General features: G+C 36.8%; 1 protein-coding gene and 1 long non-coding RNA gene across 4 annotated transcripts; one reads left to right on the forward strand and one right to left on the reverse strand.

Annotated features, from left to right (window-relative positions):
- The first annotated feature begins 1,136 nt into the window (after positions 1-1,136).
- Positions 1,137-5,299, forward strand: LOC113294835 (trafficking protein particle complex subunit 2-like). Of its 2 annotated transcripts, XM_026543213.1 has the most exons (7): positions 1,137-1,267; positions 1,824-1,952; positions 3,293-3,378; positions 3,553-3,614; positions 3,855-3,940; positions 4,115-4,249; positions 5,029-5,299. In XM_026543213.1, the coding sequence occupies exons 2-6, from the start codon at positions 1,872-1,874 to the stop codon at positions 4,205-4,207; spliced, it is 408 nt and encodes a 135-aa protein (XP_026398998.1). In that variant the 5' UTR covers positions 1,137-1,267; positions 1,824-1,871; the 3' UTR covers positions 4,208-4,249; positions 5,029-5,299. The 2 variants fall into 2 exon arrangements, with proteins under 2 accessions (XP_026398998.1, XP_026398997.1); XM_026543212.1 differs by lacking the exon at positions 5,029-5,299 and having other exon boundaries at positions 4,115-4,609.
- A 7,088-nt stretch (positions 5,300-12,387) lies between these two features.
- On the reverse strand, positions 12,388-14,109 carry LOC113331455. 2 transcript variants are annotated; one of them, XR_003350931.1, is made up of 4 exons: positions 13,743-14,109; positions 13,376-13,474; positions 12,627-12,645; positions 12,394-12,505 (listed from the first exon to the last, which is right to left on the reverse strand). It is a non-coding gene; the product is annotated as an uncharacterized LOC113331455 (long non-coding RNA). The 2 variants fall into 2 exon arrangements; XR_003350930.1 differs by lacking the exon at positions 12,627-12,645 and having other exon boundaries at positions 12,388-12,505.
- Positions 14,110-21,812: the final 7,703 nt, after the last annotated feature.

Genomic DNA, 21,812 nt, shown 5'->3' on the forward strand with positions numbered 1-21,812 from the left:
TAATCTTTAATTATTTTTTTTTGCATATATCTCTTCACATCTAATTACTATCTTCCAAATCATTTGTTGCATTGTGGAATATACTCATCATTCACGGCATTCTCTTGTAGACGGAGGCTCCATTTGGATCCATGATAATTTCTTCATCCATTTTGAAATAAAGGAGGATTACCTCTTAAGAGGTTGAATAAGATTCACGATGATAACTAGGTTGGATAATCCGATGACAACTAGGTTGGATAAGCATGCAACAGTGACACTTGTTCGTTGCATATCCATGACAAAAAAAAATACTACTGGTAATTGGGTCGAATGTAATCCTCCATAATTCGGTTAATAGGGAAGCATTTTTATCTTGACTCTCATGTTTACCAAGTTTTTTTCAAATTTTCAAGTCTCCCAAAATATCACCTCTTGAGGAGATATTTCAACCATGCCTATTTTCAGCCTATTTTCATAGAAAAGTCTTCCCAAATCTCTAAAAACAACAAATCAATGACTGTCAATTCATATTCGAATAACATGGGTGTTAAAGTGACTTTTACAAATTCTTAATCCAATAAAATGGAGTTTTAAAGAATTTAAATGACTTAAAAAAAGTCTCTAACAAATAACAAGAGACATTGGGAGACTCTCTAAAAATCCTTATGGACTAACAGTAGATTTGGGAATTCCCTAGAAGTCCTCTGAAATCTCGTTTGACTACCTCCTGTAAATAGGTTCCCGGTAGCCCCTTGCTCTTAACAAGCAAAAAGGCGTTGCAAAAGTACGCAGCAAGTGCACGTTGCATTTAGAGGGATGTACGAAGACTAAGAGCATCTCCTAGAGAAGGTGTAAAAAATCATATGTGGATTTTTTATTTAGTCCTTTAATTTATGGGGTCTAAACATAGAGTAAATATATGACCTCAAATCTAAAAAACTATGTCCAACAATGAGAATTTGAACCTTTAAAATTAAAAGAAAATTAGCTAAAAACATGACGTGGAGGTGCAACCGGAGGTGAAAATAACATTTTCTTGAACACATTCATACTTAGTAATTGGTCCCTCCTAACTTGTAGGACCCTACTGTTAGAGATGAATTTATGTCATACGGGTCTAAAATCCCATGTATCACTTAAAATAAATAAATCTACCCTCTTCCGGAAATGCTCTGACCTATTTACTACTCCTAGATCTGTGACCTGTCACTGTGTTGTTGTTCAAATTCATCCCTTCTATCTTCATCGTCGTCGCATCTGCAAACCCTGGGTGTATCGTACACCGGTAACTTCCTTACCAAATTTCAAGAATGTTGTGCTTGTGTGTATTTTGATTTTACAATTTATAATTTGAGTATGTTCACATAAATAAAATTCTGATTTTAGTTTTCTTGAACCATTTTTCCGAGAATTCTCGCCTGATCTGAAAAAATAATTTGGAAAATTGACTGACACTGTTATAATGCAAGGTCAGATTCTTAGTTCGTAATTCTGAAATATAATGTTAGATCAGATTCTTAGTTCGTAATTTTGAAATAAGAACTTTAAATGGTAGTAGATTTTGCTTTAAAGGAATCTTTTCGGAAATTTAGGTTAAAATGTATTCAGTAATTCATAACCCTATCGTTTAAATTGTATTCGCTTCTTGATTTTGTGTATAATGCAGTCGAACTGTTTTGCATTCTCAAATAACTTCAAAACAACATTTGTTAGATCAGGCTATCCAATAAGTGAATGATAAGATAATAAGCAATGGCAGGTGGAGATTCAGTAGCTTAAAGGGCGCTTAGTGTCATTGTAATAGACATATCAGAATTTTTTTTCTTTCATTTATTCTGCAGTTACTTTTGAAGTGTACACGTGATACTCATATTTTAAGGAGGAAGAATATGGCAACAACAGCATGTTTCATCATTGTGAGCAAGAATTTTATTCCGATATATGAAGCTGAAGTGGGCACTTTACTTAAAGTATGGTGTGTTTTTCGTTTTATTTTTAATTCTAGCTATTACACATATTGAAATTTTGAAATCATAAACTGCAAACTCTGTAATTCGGCAAAGGTAAAATGGTATTGACATAGTTTCTTTCTCGGAATGATGAACATATTCTGAAGCCTTTTCATCCTACTCAATAATAATTGCTAGATATGTTATAGAATGAACATTGAGCTAGTAACCTTAGGCTCACATGTATTTAATCTAGTGTATTATCAAAGTTTCTTGTTTGGTCACCTATAAATATCTTAATCAACGGTCACGGCATCTGATTATGGCATGAATTTTCATTGCTGTGATAGATTTGAGATGCAGTTTTCCACTAGGTGAAATACTTTGATGACCTCAATCTAGACATATGAACATCTAGATGCTGATGCTATAGTTCCACTAGGATTAGACTTAATAAGCCAGTTTTGGACTCATAAAGTGGAAATAACCTTGATTATCAGCAAATTAACATCAAGAATCCCACCATTATGCCCACAGTTTTCCGGTAATGCAAATTGTTTCAACTACTGTTGTGTATCCAAAACAAAAATCTGTCTAAGCACTCCCTTTATTGAAGAGACAGTTAGAAACTACTACGTTTAATTACTACCTTTTAACTTAGGAGAATTTGCTATAGATATGTATAAATGTTTGCAAGATATGATTGGTAATTCCTGATTTAAATTGACTGTTTGCCAAATCTCATAGGTCAGAAGAGAACTGAACTCAGTATAAGCAAGAGATGTAGTCCTTAAAAGTATCCAGGAAGTACTGATTCAAAATTTCTAGTGAGAACCAACCCTTCCTAATTTGCCTGCTTGTAACCTTCTGAAGTAACGCTTGTTAACTGTGTTGACCATTCAACTGTAGCTGCAGCCTCTTTGAGGCCTCTCCTGATATGGCATCTTGTTGAGACGTATGTTCGGCCAAATGTTCCCAATATGTTCATTAAAATCTAAATGAATTTCCATTGGCAAGAATTCCAAGTTGAGTATTAGTGATTCAGTAGGAGGATTTAAAAGTCAAATATAAGGTTTCTGTAGGTCTAAATCATTCTAGTTACATCTTATCCAAAAGGCGTCTGCACAGTATGCTTTATAAGATTCATCAAGTTATAACGAAGCCCAAATTAAACTCCATCCTTGATTAAAATAAGTATGCATTTAGCTTCGGACCTGCTATAGTTCAAAAGCATCTTTTTGTTCTTTTTCTTTTTCTCATTGTGCATGACGCTATTTTTCATAAAAATCATGCTCAAAGTATCTAGGCAAAATATCTTCTAGTTATTTATGAAGGGTGTTTGCCTCATTTTTATGTCACAGAAAGAAGAAGCTGCTCAACAACATCAATTCATCATACATGCAGCTTTGGATATTGTGCAGGACCTTGCTTGGACTACAAGTGCTATGTGAGTCGATCGCTGCTACCTGCTTGTCTTTCTTGTATCTGATGTTTTAGGGGAGTGACCGAATGAAAATAAAGATGAGCTACAGATTTCTGCTCCTAAGACGCACTCTTGTAAACAGTGGTTTTAATATTTTTTTGACCTACTAATGCAATGCCCTGTCTTCTCCAAATATAGGTTTTTGAAAGCAACAGATAGGTTCAACGATTTGGTGGTGTCGTCATATGTTACTGCAGGTCATATCCTACATATAGAGTTTACCAGTGCTGTTAACCATATCAATTCTTGCTATTGAATCATGTTCAGTAATCCATCCAAAATGTTTTTTTTTTATCAATTCTTACATTGAATGGCTTATAAGATACTTGGGCACTTTTAGCTAATTACTAGGCTGATTTTTCTCAATAGCGAGATATTCTTATGCTGTCCACCCATGTACATTTTGTGATGAATTTTCCTTGACTAAGTGAGCTATATACACACAAGATTGATGCTGCTTCATGACTCTCGTAATGAAGACGGGATAAAAAGCTTCTTCCAGGAGGTCCATGAGCTCTATATAAAGGTAACTTGACGGCTGCTGTTAATGAACTCTTCCCACCTGTGATTAATTTTGGAAGTGTTGAGTTAGAATGTAAGATGTCAGCTTAAGAATAAAAGCTTCCTCGATTATTTCATATCGTTTTATGACTTGTCTCTGTTCTTATATTAATAGCTCACATTGTTTGCCAATTGGCAGATACTTCTCAACCCTCTCTACTTACCTGGGTCTCGCATTACATCATCCCACTTTGATACAAAAGTTCGAGCTCTTGCAAGAAAATATCTGTAGATGCCCTCGCTTGATCGTGGTTTGGACATAGTGTAATGGCTGGTAATTTCTATTCTACACCCTCCACCAGTGTCATGATTCTTTTAAAGGTTTCTGGTATGGGCCAATTTATTTCCTTTTTATTTCTGTTAAATTACACAAGTATCCTATTTGGGTTGCTACAAAACGATCTCGGGGATTTTGATCTGATTCTGCGAAACAAGGTTGATTTTCAGTTTTTATTTATTCAGAATTGTAACTTATGTTTACTCCAGTTATATCTGGTCCGATTGGTGGGTAGCACATGGTGTAGCTACCCTCTGTAATATACAAAGAGTTGAAGACCCAATATGTGAACGTAATCTGCCATCTACACAGTAATAATAAATAAATAAAAACATTGGGTCTTGTAGAAATGGTTTATCTATTTGGATCGTTTAAGTTTTTTTGTAGAAACAAGAACTTGAGTTTATCATCTGGCTTTCTACCTCAGTATGGATCATGTTTCTGGTATTCACTAGCAACCATTAATATGCAGAATGTCAAAAGCATCAAAATTGGTTAAAGCCTGCCTTTAAAGGGTTGAAGTTTGGGGTATATAGGTCTGCCAAAATACCCAGAGATAGGTAGAGATTAAAGAATCAGAAAGTCACATTTTTGTATGAGATACCCAGGGCTAGTCGAAAAAAGTTATTCTAACCTTAAAACTTGAACATTAACCGACTTTAATAGTATATACAGTATTTGAATCCTTAACGCTTTCTTCCTTCAGTCACATAATAAGGTGATTAGATGTTGGTTAATTTGATAAGACTGAGTTTTTTTTTTCACTTTTGTTATAGGGAGGGGGTATTCGGATCAAGGGAGTGGAAAACTCGTACTGAGCTAGATTTCAACATTTCTTAGACCAAAATGCCCTTTAAAGCTGACTCATGCTAACCCACACAACTTATGTTACAGGGAGGAGGAGTTTATATCTAGAGAGTGATAGAATCTAAGAACCCGTAATATTCCCATTTCCAATTCAAACCTAAAAAATAAATTGAAAGGATTTGTTGATCTCTATCAATCGTACGTGAGTTTAGTAGAAATGAAAAATTTCCCATTTCCATGAGCATGGTTTGTTTTTATGTAGTATAGATAGAAATATAGATGAATAAAAATCAATATGTGTGATCTCGGTTCTTTGAAACCAGAGGTAGTGAAATGAAACATTCACGTCCAAATTTCGAACGTGAAAACTTAGTCTCTACTAGAGTAGTGACGGTGAAAACCAACAGTTCACTACCACCCATTTACTGCAAAATACAACATTTCTTTTCTATTCAAAGTGATGGTGAAATACAATATTTTGTCATCCATTGTTTTCTTTCAGTTTTGATTGATTAGTCTTACTAATTTTATGCTTAATTGGAATGCTAAGTTGCTCCATTTGCAACTCTTCCTCGCAAAGAAAAAACTCAGCCGGTTGCATTCCAAGCTAGCACCACCATTATTCAAGAGCCGGAAGTACTGGAAGTGCATGGGATGTTAAGTCTCAGAAGCAACTTATAAGATCAATCTATCAAAGAGCCATCTTTCTATGATTATGATGACAAAGTTGTTGCAATTAAGGACAAAACGGGGACATAGAAACCGTAAGATGCGGCGAAAACAAAGACGGAAAGAAACTCCAACGATTCATCCCATTTTTGCCAAGTGACTTTTGTTTATAAAGAATGAGATCAGTTATGGGTGTTCTATTATTGTTCCCCAAGGTTTAACCGCTTAGATTATCAAAGCAACCTTATAGTTGTAGTAGATTAAATTCCATGGAAAATTTTCAATTAAGGTTCTGACAATTTGCAAGTGGAAGTGAATGTTTTGCTGTATGGAATTAATATGTTCATCGTCACTAAACGGAAGTGGAATGGTCTATTTTGCTGGCACTCAAGCGGTACTACACCGTGGTACAGATATGTTGCATCTCACCATTACTTACATGATGGAGAAATCCGATATTCACGTTTATTATTGTGACCGTGACTGTTTCATTTCTCTTCTACTGGTACGAGCGAACTAAGGTTTTATAAATCGATTTTTTTTTATAGATTAATACGAAAGAGAAAAGAATCATGATTTAATCACCAGAGTACTAGAATTTTTCTTTTCCAGTAAACTTTTCTGGTATATTTGAAAACACAAATTTATAAAAATTTTCATTTGATTTTCTTGGTTAGGAAAACTATTCCCAACCTTCATAGTCGGGTTTTTAGAATTTATGAGCGCTATCCAAATTATAAGTAAGAAGGCTGTCTGTTTATGGGTCATCCTACGACATCGATTGAGATCCTTGATTCCGGTCATCCTACGATATCGATTGATTGTTGGTGGTTTGACTTTGAGTCAAAGGTGGCCGTTGATTCTGGGCATTCTTATTATTTTGGACGTTGGAGATTATATCGTGGCCCGACCTTTCCTAATGTTTCCTGATTTTTAAACGTAGATATATAATCAAAATAGACTCCTTATCGCCAAGAACTCCTGTGTAATTCACTTCCGTCCTACCTATGTGTGCAATCACTGTTTTCAACTTGAGTCCATGTGATAACCCAATCCTTTTTTGTCCATTGATTTAAGGCGTCATGCAGTCGAGATAGCCTGTTACGTCAAATATTTTGTCGATTATGCTGTGGCCCAAACAAGCTAACCCTTGCCTCACCATTAATCCGCCAACCTTGCCTCAGCACTAAACCTCGATTGAACATTGATTTCGCGAAGAGATATCATTTTCATTAAACTAATTCTGTATAAATAAATGCTTACTGGTATTTATGTTAGGAAAAATTGGAAATATGTCGAGTTTTCATTAATTGAGTTGGAGATCCGTCCCCAAACTGAAAAAATTAAGGAATCTAGCACATCCATCCAAAAACTCAGTTAAATAGTCAATTCTTCATTTTGACTGGTCATACTCTCTAAAAAATTTACCTACATACCCTCATTTTTATAACAAATGTTTACGGAGAAGATTAGAAACTGACTGAACAAAGAAAAGAAAAGGAGAAATTCATGCAGTGAAGGTATATAAAAATCGTATACAGTCAAAGTAGTTTGCCGATGATAAACTGATCGAAGCACTAAGTTTGATCCTATATGGATCGAATATCACTGCGTAAACAATACAAGATTTCCTGCTTCTCCTCTTTCAATCTTCAAATGGATCTTTACTTGCAAAATTGAGATATGGATGATGAATTGTAAATATCGGTTAGTATATCAAACTCACCTGTGTGATTGATTGTATTTCGCAGCTGTAATGTTTAATTTCGTTTAATTGTAACATGAAATATATGCTTGATTGATTATATCAAACCCAGTTAGGAAACCAAAAATGATTATTTAAGGAACTTGTAATGGAAATTCTAATGGAACAACCAAGCAGCAGACCATAATACTATGCTTCCCCACTCAAAAAATTTCATTTTTGGTAATTTGTACATAACTGCGTCGATTCAATTTCCCAATATGTCTCCCACGTCTGTATCAGTTGAAGAACGTAAGTGTGTTATCTTCAAAAATGATGAAGAAATCAGTTTACAATGTTATAAGGGCATCTGGGTCTTTTATTTGCACGTGTGTTGTCGTATGTGTGTCTAATTGACTCGTTCAATGAGTTTTTGGATGGATGGGATAAATTTCTTAATTTTTTCCGTTTGGGGACGGATTCCCAACTCAATTAGTGAAAACGGGACAAATTCCCAATTTTCCCTTTATGATATTACATTCTTATCGGTATCTGGATAATGTATACAATGGGCTTGAGGTATTAGAAGTTAGAAATCAGTTGAACCGAGCGAGATAAAATGGTTGAGACGCAGAGTATTGCCATATTTGCTCCTATCGACGATGCATGCATGATTACTGGTGATGAAGATTAGTTGCTGCCATTCTAAGGAAGAGTGCTGATGTGATGAAGTGGTGATGTGAGTGGTTGCTGACAGTCATTGAAGTCGAGAAATTAGTTGAGGTTCGAGTTATTGAATGCTACCATTGATGATAGTGGGGATGGAGGTGATAGAAGAGTGTTAATTTCCCTGCTGTTATAAATTGATTGGTGATTGTTTGTACCGTATGATGGAGAATGCGCCTGTCGATGGCAATTGATGATTCTGTGGTCAAACAGATTAAATGGGTATGTGGGGCTGTTTTATGCCGAGAGTTCAACGAAGAATAGTTATTTGCTGCTCGAACTTGGTGGACTGTATTGATAATAGTCTCCGGTGGCTGATAGAGAAGATTCATAATGGGTTCGTGGAAAATAGTCAGTCGTCAAACAAGAACTTGAGATGTTGACGGAGTTCGGCTTGCCTGGCGTTATGATGAAACTCGAGCAAAGTCTGTGTTGGAGAAGAGTTGGAGCTCAGGTTTGACGGAAAGGTGGTGATGGAGCTCGAGCAAATCTATAGAATAAGTAAACGTTGCCTCTGTCTCGTGATAGATCGGCCGTCCAAAATAGGTGGGACAAATCTGAGCGTCCAAAACATCTATATGGTTGGAATAGACGGATTATGCCGCGTCCCGGCCAAAAGTAATGATATACTACACCGATAACCGTGTGAAAAAATCGAAAGGAAATTAAAACTTATCTAAAGCTTACCGTTTTCTTTCTCTGCTTTCTTCCTCTCTTGGGTCTTCCAGTCAATTCTTTACATGAAGGTTAATCTTAATTTACATGAAGGTAAATCTAGGAGATTACAGTAAAATAAAACAAGAGAAAAGAAAAACAATATCACTAACTCATTACCACGGTTCCTGTCACTTTTGTTCTTGGTTTCGTTGGTATGCAAAAGAGATCAAAGAACAAGAGAAATTTTGTTACTGTACCTTTAATCTTAAACACAATTAGCCCAAAGGATTTTTATTAATTAGATATTCAAATTAGGCTCTTACCTAATAGCCACGACTATTTTGACCGGGATAGATAAACCTTTAAGCAGTCATGGCCCCAGCTATTACGACCCGACCAGTTGAACATTTGGGGCGTAACAATGACAGAACTAGGTTTTACGATCAGGAGACTTTTTTTTTTTTTTAACAAATTTGGGAAATCTTAAATCTTGACACGACTGATTTATAGGATAACCATGTTTCACATTAAACCTTGCGTGAGCGCTAAACCTTCGTTGCGTTGATTTCCTAAACGGTAAAAGTATCAAATTGTATCACACCAGTTCTTGCCATTCGTGGGTACAATGTGGTTGGGTTGGCTGCAAGAAACTTTGGGCTTTCCTGTGTTACCCAATGTCGAGAATGTGTAGCTGAGAACATTTTTTTCATGTAGTAGTAGGGGTGAGCAACGGACGGACGGTTGCGGATTAGGGGTCACCCGCAACCAAACCGTCAAAGTTGCGGATTTGGAAATTCAAACCGTGACCGGCCCAATCATCCGCGGATTTGCCCTTTGCGGATCAGCGGATTTTGCGGGCCGGTTGCGGATTAACCGCGGATTTGATCACAAGAATCATCAAAAAAAACTAAGTGTAGAAATTAGAAAGTTACAAACTAGAGTGCAGACGTTTTTTTAACACAAAAGAGTTATAATTCAGTAATTCAAAAGCAACAATAGACATAAGATAGTTAACAGCTAACACAAAAGAGTAGTAATTCAAATGCAACAAGTCTGGTGCCAAGCCATATGAATCTCTGATGCCAAAAACTAAAAAAGAGACCTTGGATTCAATCCGTGATAGATATGTCTGGAATTTCCTGCAAGATTTCTGCCGCATCTGTAAAATGAGGAGTTATAGATAATCAGTAAACACTATAAGGCAGATATAAGGCAGCAATAAACAAGAAGAAACAAAAACCAATCAGCATTGGTTAGTAAATACCATTTAAAAGGGCTGATCACAACTAGACCGCAGACCCAATCGACATTGAGGAACAACAAGCCAGAGTTTTAAGATTGATTATGACTAATCAAATTCCAAGGAGACTAATAGAAAGTTATGCACGCAGACCCTATAATGAACTGATCAGGTCAAATTTGCACACAAAAAGTTATGCCCCATAGGTCCCAAAGTTGTAGCATCACATCAAAGTATAGCAAGGTTTGACAAATCAACTTAATTAGTGCAAGGCTGATCACAAAGAGAAAGATGCAAAAACAAAGGAAGCAAGGTTTGAGATTTACCTAAGTCAATTTTTTCAACCGCTTCTATCAGCTCCTCGAGATTGATTGGTTTATCTAGAAGCCAATTTTGAGCACAGATCAGTGCTTGGACTGTTTTTGGCAGCATGGAACTTCGAAACTCATTAAGAACACGACCACTCGTGGAGAAAGCTGATTCTGAAGCTACTGTTGATACTTGCATAGCAAGCACGTCTCGAGCTATCATGGACAAGATCTTATACTTGGAAGAGTTAACCTTCCACCAATTCAGAATATCGAATTGTTGATTAAAATCCTCTCTTTTCTCTGAGAAATACATATCCAGCTCTGTTTTCCCCTCCACTGTTTCTTGATGTTTTTCAGACTCAACAAATCTGTTGATCGGATTCTGAGGTTCTAGTGAACGAGAAGTCTGTACTGAAGTTGTTGGTCTTGAATCCGTATCATCCCCTTTATATATCAGTGCATACTCCTCAAACATATTTGTTAAAATAAGTTTCACTGCAGTCATCATCTCATGGACCTCGTGGTCAACTGTAACATGATTCTCTTTCAGTAACTCTGTCAAAGCAAATCTAAGATAGGCTTCCTTGCGTCGTGGGTCAAGCAACACAGCAATGTATAACATTTTGTTGATTTTATCCACTGCCCAATACTTTTCATATTTAAGAACCATCCAGTCAGCCATGTCAGACAATACACGTTACCATTCTTAACCCATTCTTGCAGTACGTCATTAATACAAATTACTTCGTCGAGGAATAAATTAGACGTGACATAAGTTGATCCAGAAAATTTCAATGTAGCATCATAGAAAGTTTTTAGCAATCTAACAAATGCACGAGCTGTTTCCCAATCAGAAGCAACGGGCCATACCTTAGGAACTGCTGGTACTGCTGGTACGTTTGTTTTACCTCTTGTTGGTGGTCGAGGGGGATTAAGAAATTTATCCGCATACCCTAATTCTTCAAATTGGTAGAAGGCCTCCTCATATTTTTCAGCTGCACTCAACATATGGTAAGTAGAATTCCATCTAGTCTCGCAATCCAAGCTAAGAAATTTGGTGATGTTAATCTTCCGTTGTTCAGCGCATTCCTTAAACTTCTTCAATCTTTCTGCTGATCCTCTAACGAACTTAACGGCCTCGCGTATCCTAGAAATAGATTCATTATACAAATCCATACCGTCTTTAACCACTAAGGCAAGGATATGTGCTGCACATCTAAGATGCATGTGCTCTCCTCCCAAAATTGCAGCCTTCCAACCCACAACTCTCTTGGACAAATAAGCAACTGCTTCATTGTTAGAACTAATATTATCAACTGTCAAAGTGAATACCCTTTCAATCCCCCACTGTAAAAGACAAGCTGCAACTGTTTTACCTAATTCCAGACCAGTATGATCCGTAACTGGACAGAAATTCAATATCTTCTTCTTTAACACCCATTTCTCATCAATATAATGACCTGTCAACACCATGTAGCTCATGTTTGTAACTGAAGTCCACGTATCAGTGGTGAGACATAACCTTCTACCATACTTTTTAAATTCAGCTTTCAATTTGTGGTACTCACTTAAATACATCTTCATGCAGTCTTTAGCTTCAGTAAAACGAGAAGGAACATCAAACCTAGGTTCTAGTTGATGACAAAATTCTAAGAAGCCTTCACGTTGTACAAACATAAAAGGTAATTCATCTTTGATGATCATTCTGGTGAGGGCTGCTCTGCATGCATCTTGGTCAAACGAGTGATTCACAACGGAACGAGTCTCACCATTATCACTTACTTGAAAGGCTAACTGTTGTTGTCCAGGTGGAGTGTAGTTAGGACACCTTCTTTGCTTTATATGGTTGTTCATGTTTGTTGTTCCATGAGAGTTAGAACCCCCTATATCGTCTTTACCCCATGAAAACTTCCTTTTACAATGCTTGCACTGAACTTTAGGTGGCTTAAGATCAAGGCGCTTATCAAAATGTTGCCAGCAGTCTGATTGCTTCTTACCAGAAGCTTTCGGAGGCTTTGAAACTTCAACCAGAGATGATGGGTGTAGCTGTAGATATGCTCTCGACGGTTGCCGGGTTAACTGTAGCCATGCTCTCATCAGGATCGTCAACAGGAATAGAAGGTCCCTTAGTACTTGAAGCCATCTGCTCTCAGATTCTCCTGTTCATACCCATTGACAGTAGATATTGAAAAAAAGATTGACAGAATCAATGATGCAATGATCTATAAACTAAAAGAGTTAAAATCAACTCAAATAAGAAGGCTCACTTTTGGGATATACCTTACCAAGGGAATGCTTTCTACTCGCAACAATAGGATTAGTCAGATTGCTATTTGAAAAGGGACAAAAAAAAAGAGTAAAAATTGCGAAAGTTATCATACAGGCATGCAACTACAGTATGCAGGCACAAAAGCTCATCATTAATAAATTTGCATAAGCTGACCAATAATATGAGTTATCGATGAGTGAGCGGTAGATCTAACCGAAACTCTCTAATGTTGGATACGATGCTAGACATAAATATAATTAGCCGAGATGTTAGGAAACCAAGTTTCAAATTCGACCCACATGCTATTCAAAAAATCTAATCTTATAATGAATACATATTAGTAGCCGCTATGTAATCATGCTACCGTTTGCAGGAACCTAATTTTGAAAACAATAACCATCTAATAAAAATGATGTACACACTGTACCCACATATGTAATACTATAAGTACTCTAAATCAGTTATCAGTATTCACATGATTTTCCATCTTATGTACATGATTCACATCTTAAATACTACAGGAAATTGCGGATACACTAAAGCTAAATGACTCCACCAGCAATTTTTCTCTATAAGACTATTCTTCCATATTTATTAGTAAGGTATACTATTTGATAACATTTTACACAGAAGCTGTACTACTAAGCTACATACATATATGGCTACAAAGACTTGCAACATGCATAGGAGGAAAAAAATCAGTATTACAAAATGCAAATAAGAAGATATGTTACAGAATGCAGAGATAGCAACATCATACCCAAACAATTGTAGCACTGATAATACAAGCTTCACCACCTACCCAAGGATTTTAAATACTGTTCTCCTGAAGATTCTTCTCTCCAATCCGTGGATCTACCTTGTTTCATAAATAACATACATGAATTAGACAATCCACACCCACAACTGGTTTAATTTTCAGCACTGATAATGGTCTTTACCGACCAAATCACCCAAAATCTCTAAACTGGAAGAAAAAACTAATTTAAGAAAACCCTAAATCAAACATACTCAAAATTATTTTGACATCTAAGAAAATTCCAAACCAATTAAAACGAAATCAACATCACTAGAACATATAATAATCATTGAAAGTCAAAAGAAATGAAAATGAGAGAACTACTTACAGTTACTGATGCTGATGCTGCTCAGAGAAGAAGAATGAATGAGAGAACTAATTTACTGTGATGAGAAGAAGATGAATCGAAGGATATTTACTGTGAATCTGTGATGAGAAGAAGATGAATGAGAGAACTAATTTACTCAGAGAAGAAGAAGAATCGAAGTCTCTTCTCTGAGACTATTAGGTCTCTTTTCCTCTCGAAAAAAACTGATGCTATTAGGTTTCACCGAAAGCTAAAGATGTTTATATATCAAACTCCAACTTCCCATATTGTCCTTAATACATTTACTAAATTCCCTATATGTCCTACGGTGCGGGTAATCCGCGGTTATCAAATCCCAACCGCAACCGTAACCGCACCGCGTGCGGATTTGAGAATGCACCCGTGTCCGGTCCATAACTCTTGCGGATTGGTTTTCACCCGCAATTTTGCGGACGGATACGGGTCAAATCCGCGGTTCCGGTTTTTATGCTCACCCCTATGTAGTAGGAATGGCATGAGCACCATAAATATTTGGATTATTGTGTTGCACCCTATGTTGGCGCGATCGAAAATGAAACAAAAGAAGAGGAAACATCAACATCAGAGTGCTGGAAACCGAGAGGAGGCACATTGTATAGGAGTAATGCCCCACCCACCATCGTGGTAATTAAATGTGGTGGAGTCGCATCTACATTTTTGCAGCAACATAAGTTATATATGGATCCCCAAAGAACAGGTGACTGGATGGTGGGTAATAGAAGAGAAGAGGTCATGTGGTGTAGTGACTGGCGTGTGGTGACTATTTCTTTGACCACTTAAAGTCGTTGTTGGATTAGGTGATTGTTTTTTTGTAAGTCTTATTAGATCAATGGTTAGTTGTCAAAATTCATGGTTTATATGCCGATTTCTTAGTGCATGTCCCATCGTTGAATCACTCTATCGCCAGTATCAGAGTGGTATAAAATACGCACGATATCAGATGTATGTTCTAGCCTATATATATGCCACCTTCTCCAGTAACAGTCGAGGTTGGGGTAGTGCTGAACAGAAACCGAACCGATAACCGTAACCGCACCGATAACCGCATAACCGAACCGTAACCGCACCGAACCGATAATCCAACGGTCGGTGACGGTTTTCATTTTAATAACCGTTAGATTTACGGTTCGGTGTACGGTTTTACCCATAACCGCAAGATAACCGCACCGAAAAACCGATTAATAGGGACCGTCGATTAGTTTTTATCTTGATTAATCCTAGCCGTCTAGATTAAAGCCTACACCATATATATTTCGGAACCCTAATTTTTTCAGAAGTTTTCATCTCGTTTCTCTTCTTCTCGGCTCTCGCTCTTCAGTCTGAAACCCCAGTCGCCTCCACCACCAGTAGAACCACCACTTTGATCTTTTAAACCACCTCCATCAAGAGCACCACCACCTCCTTAGCTCTATCTAGTAAGTAAATAGATCCCCTTTTCTATTTCTAATTCTCGTTTCGATTGATTTGTTTGTTTTTCAATTTTTAGTTTTTTTTTTTTAATTATTCTTCTGTTAGGACTTAGAGTTTCTTTCTTCGAAATGGTTTGCTTGTTGTTTTGTGTTTATCAATCAATTTCTTTTGTCAAATCTTATTTTTCTGATTACAGTCATGGGTTTTTTATTTTAGGTTTTGGTTGAGTTGAGGGGAGGAACTTAAGAAGGAGTCTGAAAGCTATTATCATTCAGTTTGAGTTAAGGGAAGGAAGGAGTCTGATTACAGGTAACTACTAACTAGTTCAATCTTCATTTTGACTTGTTCTGTTTGATTGATGTTTTGAACTTAGGGTTTGTTATTGTGAAAATGTTTTGAAAAAGGTCAGTTGATGTAAAATGAAGTGATTTAGGATCTGTGATTTGATATGGTTGAGTACTGATATGGTTTAATGTTGAATGATGTAAATTATTTCGAAAAAGGGGTTTAAATTTTTAATGGGTGTCGAATGTTGATATGGTTGAGCACTCTGAAATTGATGTGCAGTGGCAGTGTAATTTAAACTGAAATTGCAAGTGCTAGCTAGCTAGCACTCTGAAACTCAGGGTCACTCTGAGCTAGCACTCTGAAATGTATTTCTAATTTAAACTGAGTAACACGGCAGTGTCAAATGAAGTTTAGTTTCATTATCAAGTTCAGAACTAACTTGATTGTTTAAGAAATATGAATGCTTGTATTAAGAAGTAAGAACTAACTTGTTTACCTTTGGTTGTTTGGCAGGGTAATGATTGGATCAAGTTCAGTTTCATTATCAAGCTGCAAGATGGCAAGTGCATCTCCCTCTCCATCCCCTGCAGCTGGGTTTACTGATGTGACACTGTCAATAACACCTCAAGTTGATGCTACAAAACAAGAAACACAAGCTATAGAGCAGGCTACACAGGACCCTTCACCTGAGGTTGTACCGAAGAAGAAGGGGAAAACTAGATCAAAAGTTTGGAATGACTTTGTAAGGCTCAGTGAATAACAAGCTCAGTGTAAGCATTGTAAGAAGAAATTGCAAGCACATAGCAGAGGAAATGGCACTTCCAGCATGAAGACACATTTAGGCACATGACCTCAGAATCCCAACAAGAAGCAGAAGGGTCAGAAGAATTTGATGTTTCCACTTCCAAGACCAGGACAGTCATCACAACTGGTTGCTGTAAGTTATGACAAGGATATGTGTAGAAGAAGATTGGCTGAGTTTGTCATCATAGATGAACTTCCATTTAGAATTGTAGAAGGAGAAGGGTTTAGAAGATACAGTGAACAGTTGGAGCCTAGATTCAAGGTGCCAAGAAGGATGACAATTTACAGAGATCTTTTAATCATCTACAAAGATGAGAAAGAGAAGTTGAAGAAATACTTCAAGGTGTGCAACTGACTCTTTCATTCTGTTATTGTCTGATGTACTAGCTAGAAAATAATTCTTTGATGAACTGTTTGTGCTTTTATTGTTTCATTCCTGCCAGGTAAGGTGTGCTGCGCATGTTCTTGCGCTTGTTGTCAAAGATGTTGTGCTGTTGTATCACAAGTCCATTGGAAGGATCAGATCAGTTATCAAGTTTGTTACCGGCTCTCCCTCTAGGTTGGCCAAATTCAAGGAATGTGCTGCTCTCGAGAAGATTGATTGTAAGAAGATGGTTTTCCTAGATGTGAAGACCAGGTGGAATGCTACGTATCTGATGCTTGATGCTGCCATTCCTTATGAAAAAGTCTTTAAGAGGTTAGAAAGAGAAGATATGAGCTTTCGAGATAAGTATATTTTCAAAGAATCTGAATGTGAAGCTTTGCCTAATACTGATGCTGATATTGTTGTAATTGATAATGAAGAATATTATCATAGTTCATCTAGTGAATCTGAATGTGAAGTAGATGTGTCTAAAAAGAATAATACTAAGAAAAAGAACAAACCTCATCGTCATCATGCTCTATATGCTGCAGACTGGTCATATGCTAGGTGTCTTGTTAAGTGTTTGAAAATCTTCTTTGATGTTACTGTTAGGTTCTCAGCTTCAGTTCAGGTTACTTCACATGAATTTCTTTGGAAGTTGGCATTGATACATGAACAGTTGGTTCGTCTTAGAGCTATAGGAAACCGAGATCCTCATATTTCTAAGATGGCAGAAATGATGTTTAAAAAGTACAACGCATATTGGGGGGATTATGAAGATATGAACTCTGTGATGTATTTTGCTAAGTTGCTTGATCCTCGAGAGAAAGAATCTGGTTTGAAATTTGATCTTGAATGTTTGTATGAGCAAGATGATTTTAGGGTTACGACTGTTTTGAAAGCTGTGAAACAAGATATGGGAAAACTTTATGATGAGTACAACAACATGTATTCAAATGCCAATGCAGAGGAAGGTGACATCATTACTTACTGTTGATCATCATTAGTTCATTACTAATATTGCTTATTTATTTTTTTTATCATCATTACTTACTATTGATTGTTCTCATGTCTTAGGTACTGGCTCAACATCTGCTGCTGGTGTTGATGACATGGTTGTTTGTGTGCAAGAAGATAACATTGAGGATATGCTTGAGTCGAGGAAGAAAAGGCGAAGAACGAATGTTCACAATACTCATCCAAAGTCAGAGCTTGAAAGGTATTTGCTTGATGACTATGAAGCATCTACCAAGGAGTTTGATATTCTAGCATGGTAACAGGCTAATAGTACCAAGTATAAGGTATTTGCTTAATCAACTCTTTTAATAAATTTCTTAAACTAGCATGGTGGCAGGCTAATAGTACCACGATCTTGGTGATGCTTCATTTTCTTAAACTCTTTTAATAAATTTCTCCATTTGTCAGTACACATACTTGGTGATCTCAAATTTATTAATAATCTTGTTTCTTCAGAAACCCATGTTTCTGCTCTTTTCTTTGGAGGTCTCATTTCATGATCAGACCCACTACTGTCAGCTAAAACCATTTGCTGTTGTGGTTGTTTAAGGTACTATCACTAATGGCAAAGGATATTTTAGCAATACCAGTGTCCTCCGTTGCTTCGGAATCTGCATTCAGTACTGGAAAACGCATTCTTACTCCATGGAGAAGCTCGCTATCTGCCAGGACAGTTGAAGCACTTCTCTGTACGCAAAGCTGGTTGCAGAAACCTATCTCTCTTGATTTCCTATGTGACTACGTACCTGATGACAATTCCAACATTGAAGATGGTAATGGAATCCCTTCTCTTTTGACTTGAAATTTGAATGAGTGTATCTTCTTTTATATGTTAGTTTCTCACATGTTGTAACAACAACAGAAGCAATCATAATTCATATTCAGCCAAGTGTTTGTATTCTTCTTTGCATTCTTGTTGTTTTTCTTCTTATCTGTTAGTTTCTCTTATCTTATTTCTTCTTGTTTTTCTTGTTGCAGAAATTTTGGGGAAGGATGAAGATTAAGGAGATTGGCTTGAGAGATGGATGGACTGCAGTCTTTTAGCTTTGGTTAACTTGAGAAATGAAGATCAAATGGATGACTGCAGTCTTTTTATGTTATTGGCAACATCGTTTTCTTTTAACTTTCGTTTCATCAGACTTTGGTTATCTTTTAGACTTAAGACTTTGGATAACTTGTTTGTGAACTTCAACTTTGGTTATCTGTAGACTATGGTTATATTATCAAGATTTAAGTATGGCATGTAGTATCAGTTTATTAAGAATTTCAGAATATATTTATATACAGGTGCAGGGTATAGGTGAAAACCGAACCGAACCGAACCGTAACCGAACAGTATCGGTGCGGTTAAAAACCAAACTGAATACTGAACAATTCGGCTACGGTTTCAATTGTGATAACCGCACCGAACACGGTTAGTTGAACGGTTTTACCTATAACCGCACCGAACCGAACCGTGTGCATCCCTAGGTTGGGGATCCTTTATCCACCACTGAATTGCACTAATTATGTGTTCTCTGTGCTTGCTTAGAACCCCTTCTACTTTTGGATGTTCGATTAGTTGTCTGTGGGATTTTAGGCCATTGCTAACAAGTTGGCTAAGTTAACAGGGAAGGGAGTTATTACAGTCGTTGGAGGTGCTGGCTCGATCACAGCTATGAAGAAAGTCGGCCAGGCAAACAAGATGTGCCACGTGCCCACAATAGGATCTGCCAAGAAGGAGCCTCTGGAAGGAGGAATTAGTGGAAAAAATCACTAACGTATCTGACCATAGCATTCAACATTTTGAAGCCTTAACTACATTAACAGAAAGTTTCCTTAAATATATGGGGCTTTGGGAATGGGAATAACACAGATCATTTTGTATAATATATATCGAGATAATATATATTGATTTCAGATTTGTTATGAATGTTCTAGGTTTTGATGATGCTAATTTTCTTGGATTGATTTTAATATCTTTTCACTCTTCAGACTTCAGTCTTCATTTTTCTTATACATCTTTGTTATGCCCTAAATTGGATGATCGTACAAACCCAATGAAGGAGTGATATGTCATTTATGTGTACGTGCGTCTTTGCATTTAGCTGACCTGATGTGATGTGGCGATTTCATGTGTATGGAGGAAGCACATGAGGCAGGTACATTATCATTGATTGCCCTTCTTACATTGGTATAGTATATGCTATTAATTTACAAACTTAATAGCAAAAGTTGAGCCCCGGCCGTAGGCCAGGGTGATACCTAGTAGGAAAGAAGTACAGAAGTAAGATTGACATTTTGTTTTGAAATAGTGATAAGTGAGGGTAGTTTTGTCCGACTCATTGGAACCTATTGAATAGGTTATATTAGGTGAGTCGAACACGATTTCTCCACTCCCTTGGTCCAATAACCCTCCCTATAACAAAACTGCATTTTCTTCTTATTTTTCTTAGTAAATAATAAGGTGATTCGGCCGTCCTACTCCTACTCCAACCTAGGTCGCGACTATTATGGGGACACCGAATAATGTGCGTATTATACTGATTCGTGAATAATTAGATAGGTTCGCGATTATTATGGGGACATCGAATAATGCGCGTGTACTGATTCGTGAATAATTTGCTAGGTTAGTTCGGCCCAATAGTCAGCCTCTTGCGCGCCACTATTGGTTTGACAAAAATTGTAAGTGAGATGAGAGGAATCGAACCCCTGACCATACAAGTGGAAATTGGATAAATAATTCTTGTTTTGATGGGTCTTCATAAATATCCTTTTCATCAATAATTGGAATGATTTTTTTGGGACCATGGTTTTTTGGGATCATGGTTTTATTTTGGGTAAAGATATTAGAAGTAAATCTAGATCACCCCTTATCTAGATATTTATATTAATACCTAAATTACCCTCCTGATTAATTATGGGTGATGATTAGTTAGTGTTAATAATAGTTAGTGTAATGATTAGTGAGATGATTAAGTTAAAGATAATTAGTGAGATTAAAAAATCAGATGTTTTTTTTTAAAGAAGTAGAAATATTGAGAGAGTAAAGTTAGAGAAGATGAAGAAGGAAAACATGAAAAACGATGGATTTTACCAACCACAACCGGAAGAAGGATATTTGGGTACCCAGGTAGGCTTCAAACTTAGATAATGTTGGTTGGATTGCTCCAAACTTTCAAAAAAAATGAAATTTTTTATGTAGATTTGGGCCAGTTCGGTTACCATATGTCAAGAACATGTAACCGAACACACCTGAAAGTGTAGTTCGGTTACGTTTTCCAAATACGCAGGTTACCGAACTCGCTCGTTAATGGAGGTTTTGGTCGTACAGTGTAATGTTCGGTTACCTAGGATAAAATGGTAGGTTACCGAACTTTGAACTTAACAATTTATTTGGGTACATCTTGTGTGTTCGGTTATTTCGCAAACTTAAATGCAACCAAGTTCCCAACCAAACTGCAGGTTAAAAGTAACCTAGTGTTAGAAGTTCGGTTGGTTCGCAAACTTCAACATATTTTGCGAATCAACCGAACTGGGATTATATATGCATATATGCAATTAAACAAACGTTTGGTTACTACGAAATTTATTTCTTGGCGAATTAGGTAGAGTTCGGTTACGAAGTTTCAAAGGTGGAGTTCGGTTACAAAGAAAACTTAACATTTTTGCGAACGAACCGAACTTGTGGACTTCTCATTATTTTCGTAAACTAAAGTTCGGTGATATCCTTATTTTGCGAAGGAACCGAACTTATGGACTTGTGTTGTTCTAATACAAGGAGTTCGGTTAAAAGTATTTTTTTGCGAATCAACCGAACTCTGAGTTCGGTTAAGAAAAAATTAATTCTTGATAATCGAACTTTTATCTGAAAAAAAACCCTCTATTAAACCTCTCTGCAACTTCCATTTTCAACTCATTTTAATGATTACTTCTCATTTATTCAACCAAAAACGAATGATAAGTAATGGGTTTGTGAGAATATCTTTGTTAATGTTTTAAATTAAGCTATATATATATATATATAGTGGTGGTGGTTGGTGGTGGTGGTAATCGGAGGTGGTGGTGGTAATCGGTGGTTGGTGGAGGTGATAATCGGAGATGGTGGTGGTGGTAATCGGCGGTGGTGGGCGGTGGTGGTGGTGGTAATCGGTGGTTGGTGGTAGTGATAATCGGAGGTGGTGGTGATG

Source organism: Papaver somniferum, chromosome 1 (assembly GCF_003573695.1).
Source record: "Papaver somniferum cultivar HN1 chromosome 1, ASM357369v1, whole genome shotgun sequence".
In the NCBI taxonomy this organism is placed as follows: domain Eukaryota; kingdom Viridiplantae; phylum Streptophyta; class Magnoliopsida; order Ranunculales; family Papaveraceae; genus Papaver; species Papaver somniferum.

Bases quoted from the DNA above. Each gene is read 5' to 3' on its own strand.
- LOC113294835 (XM_026543213.1), top strand. From the start codon at position 1,872: ATGGCAACAACAGCATGTTTCATCATTGTGAGCAAGAATTTTATTCCG. The intron at 1,953-3,292 runs GTATGGTGTGTT...TTTATGTCACAG, and splicing joins AAGTGGGCACTTTACTTAAA to AAAGAAGAAGCTGCTCAACA. The intron at 3,615-3,854 runs ATATCCTACATA...TGAGCTATATAC, and splicing joins GTCATATGTTACTGCAGGTC to ACACAAGATTGATGCTGCTT.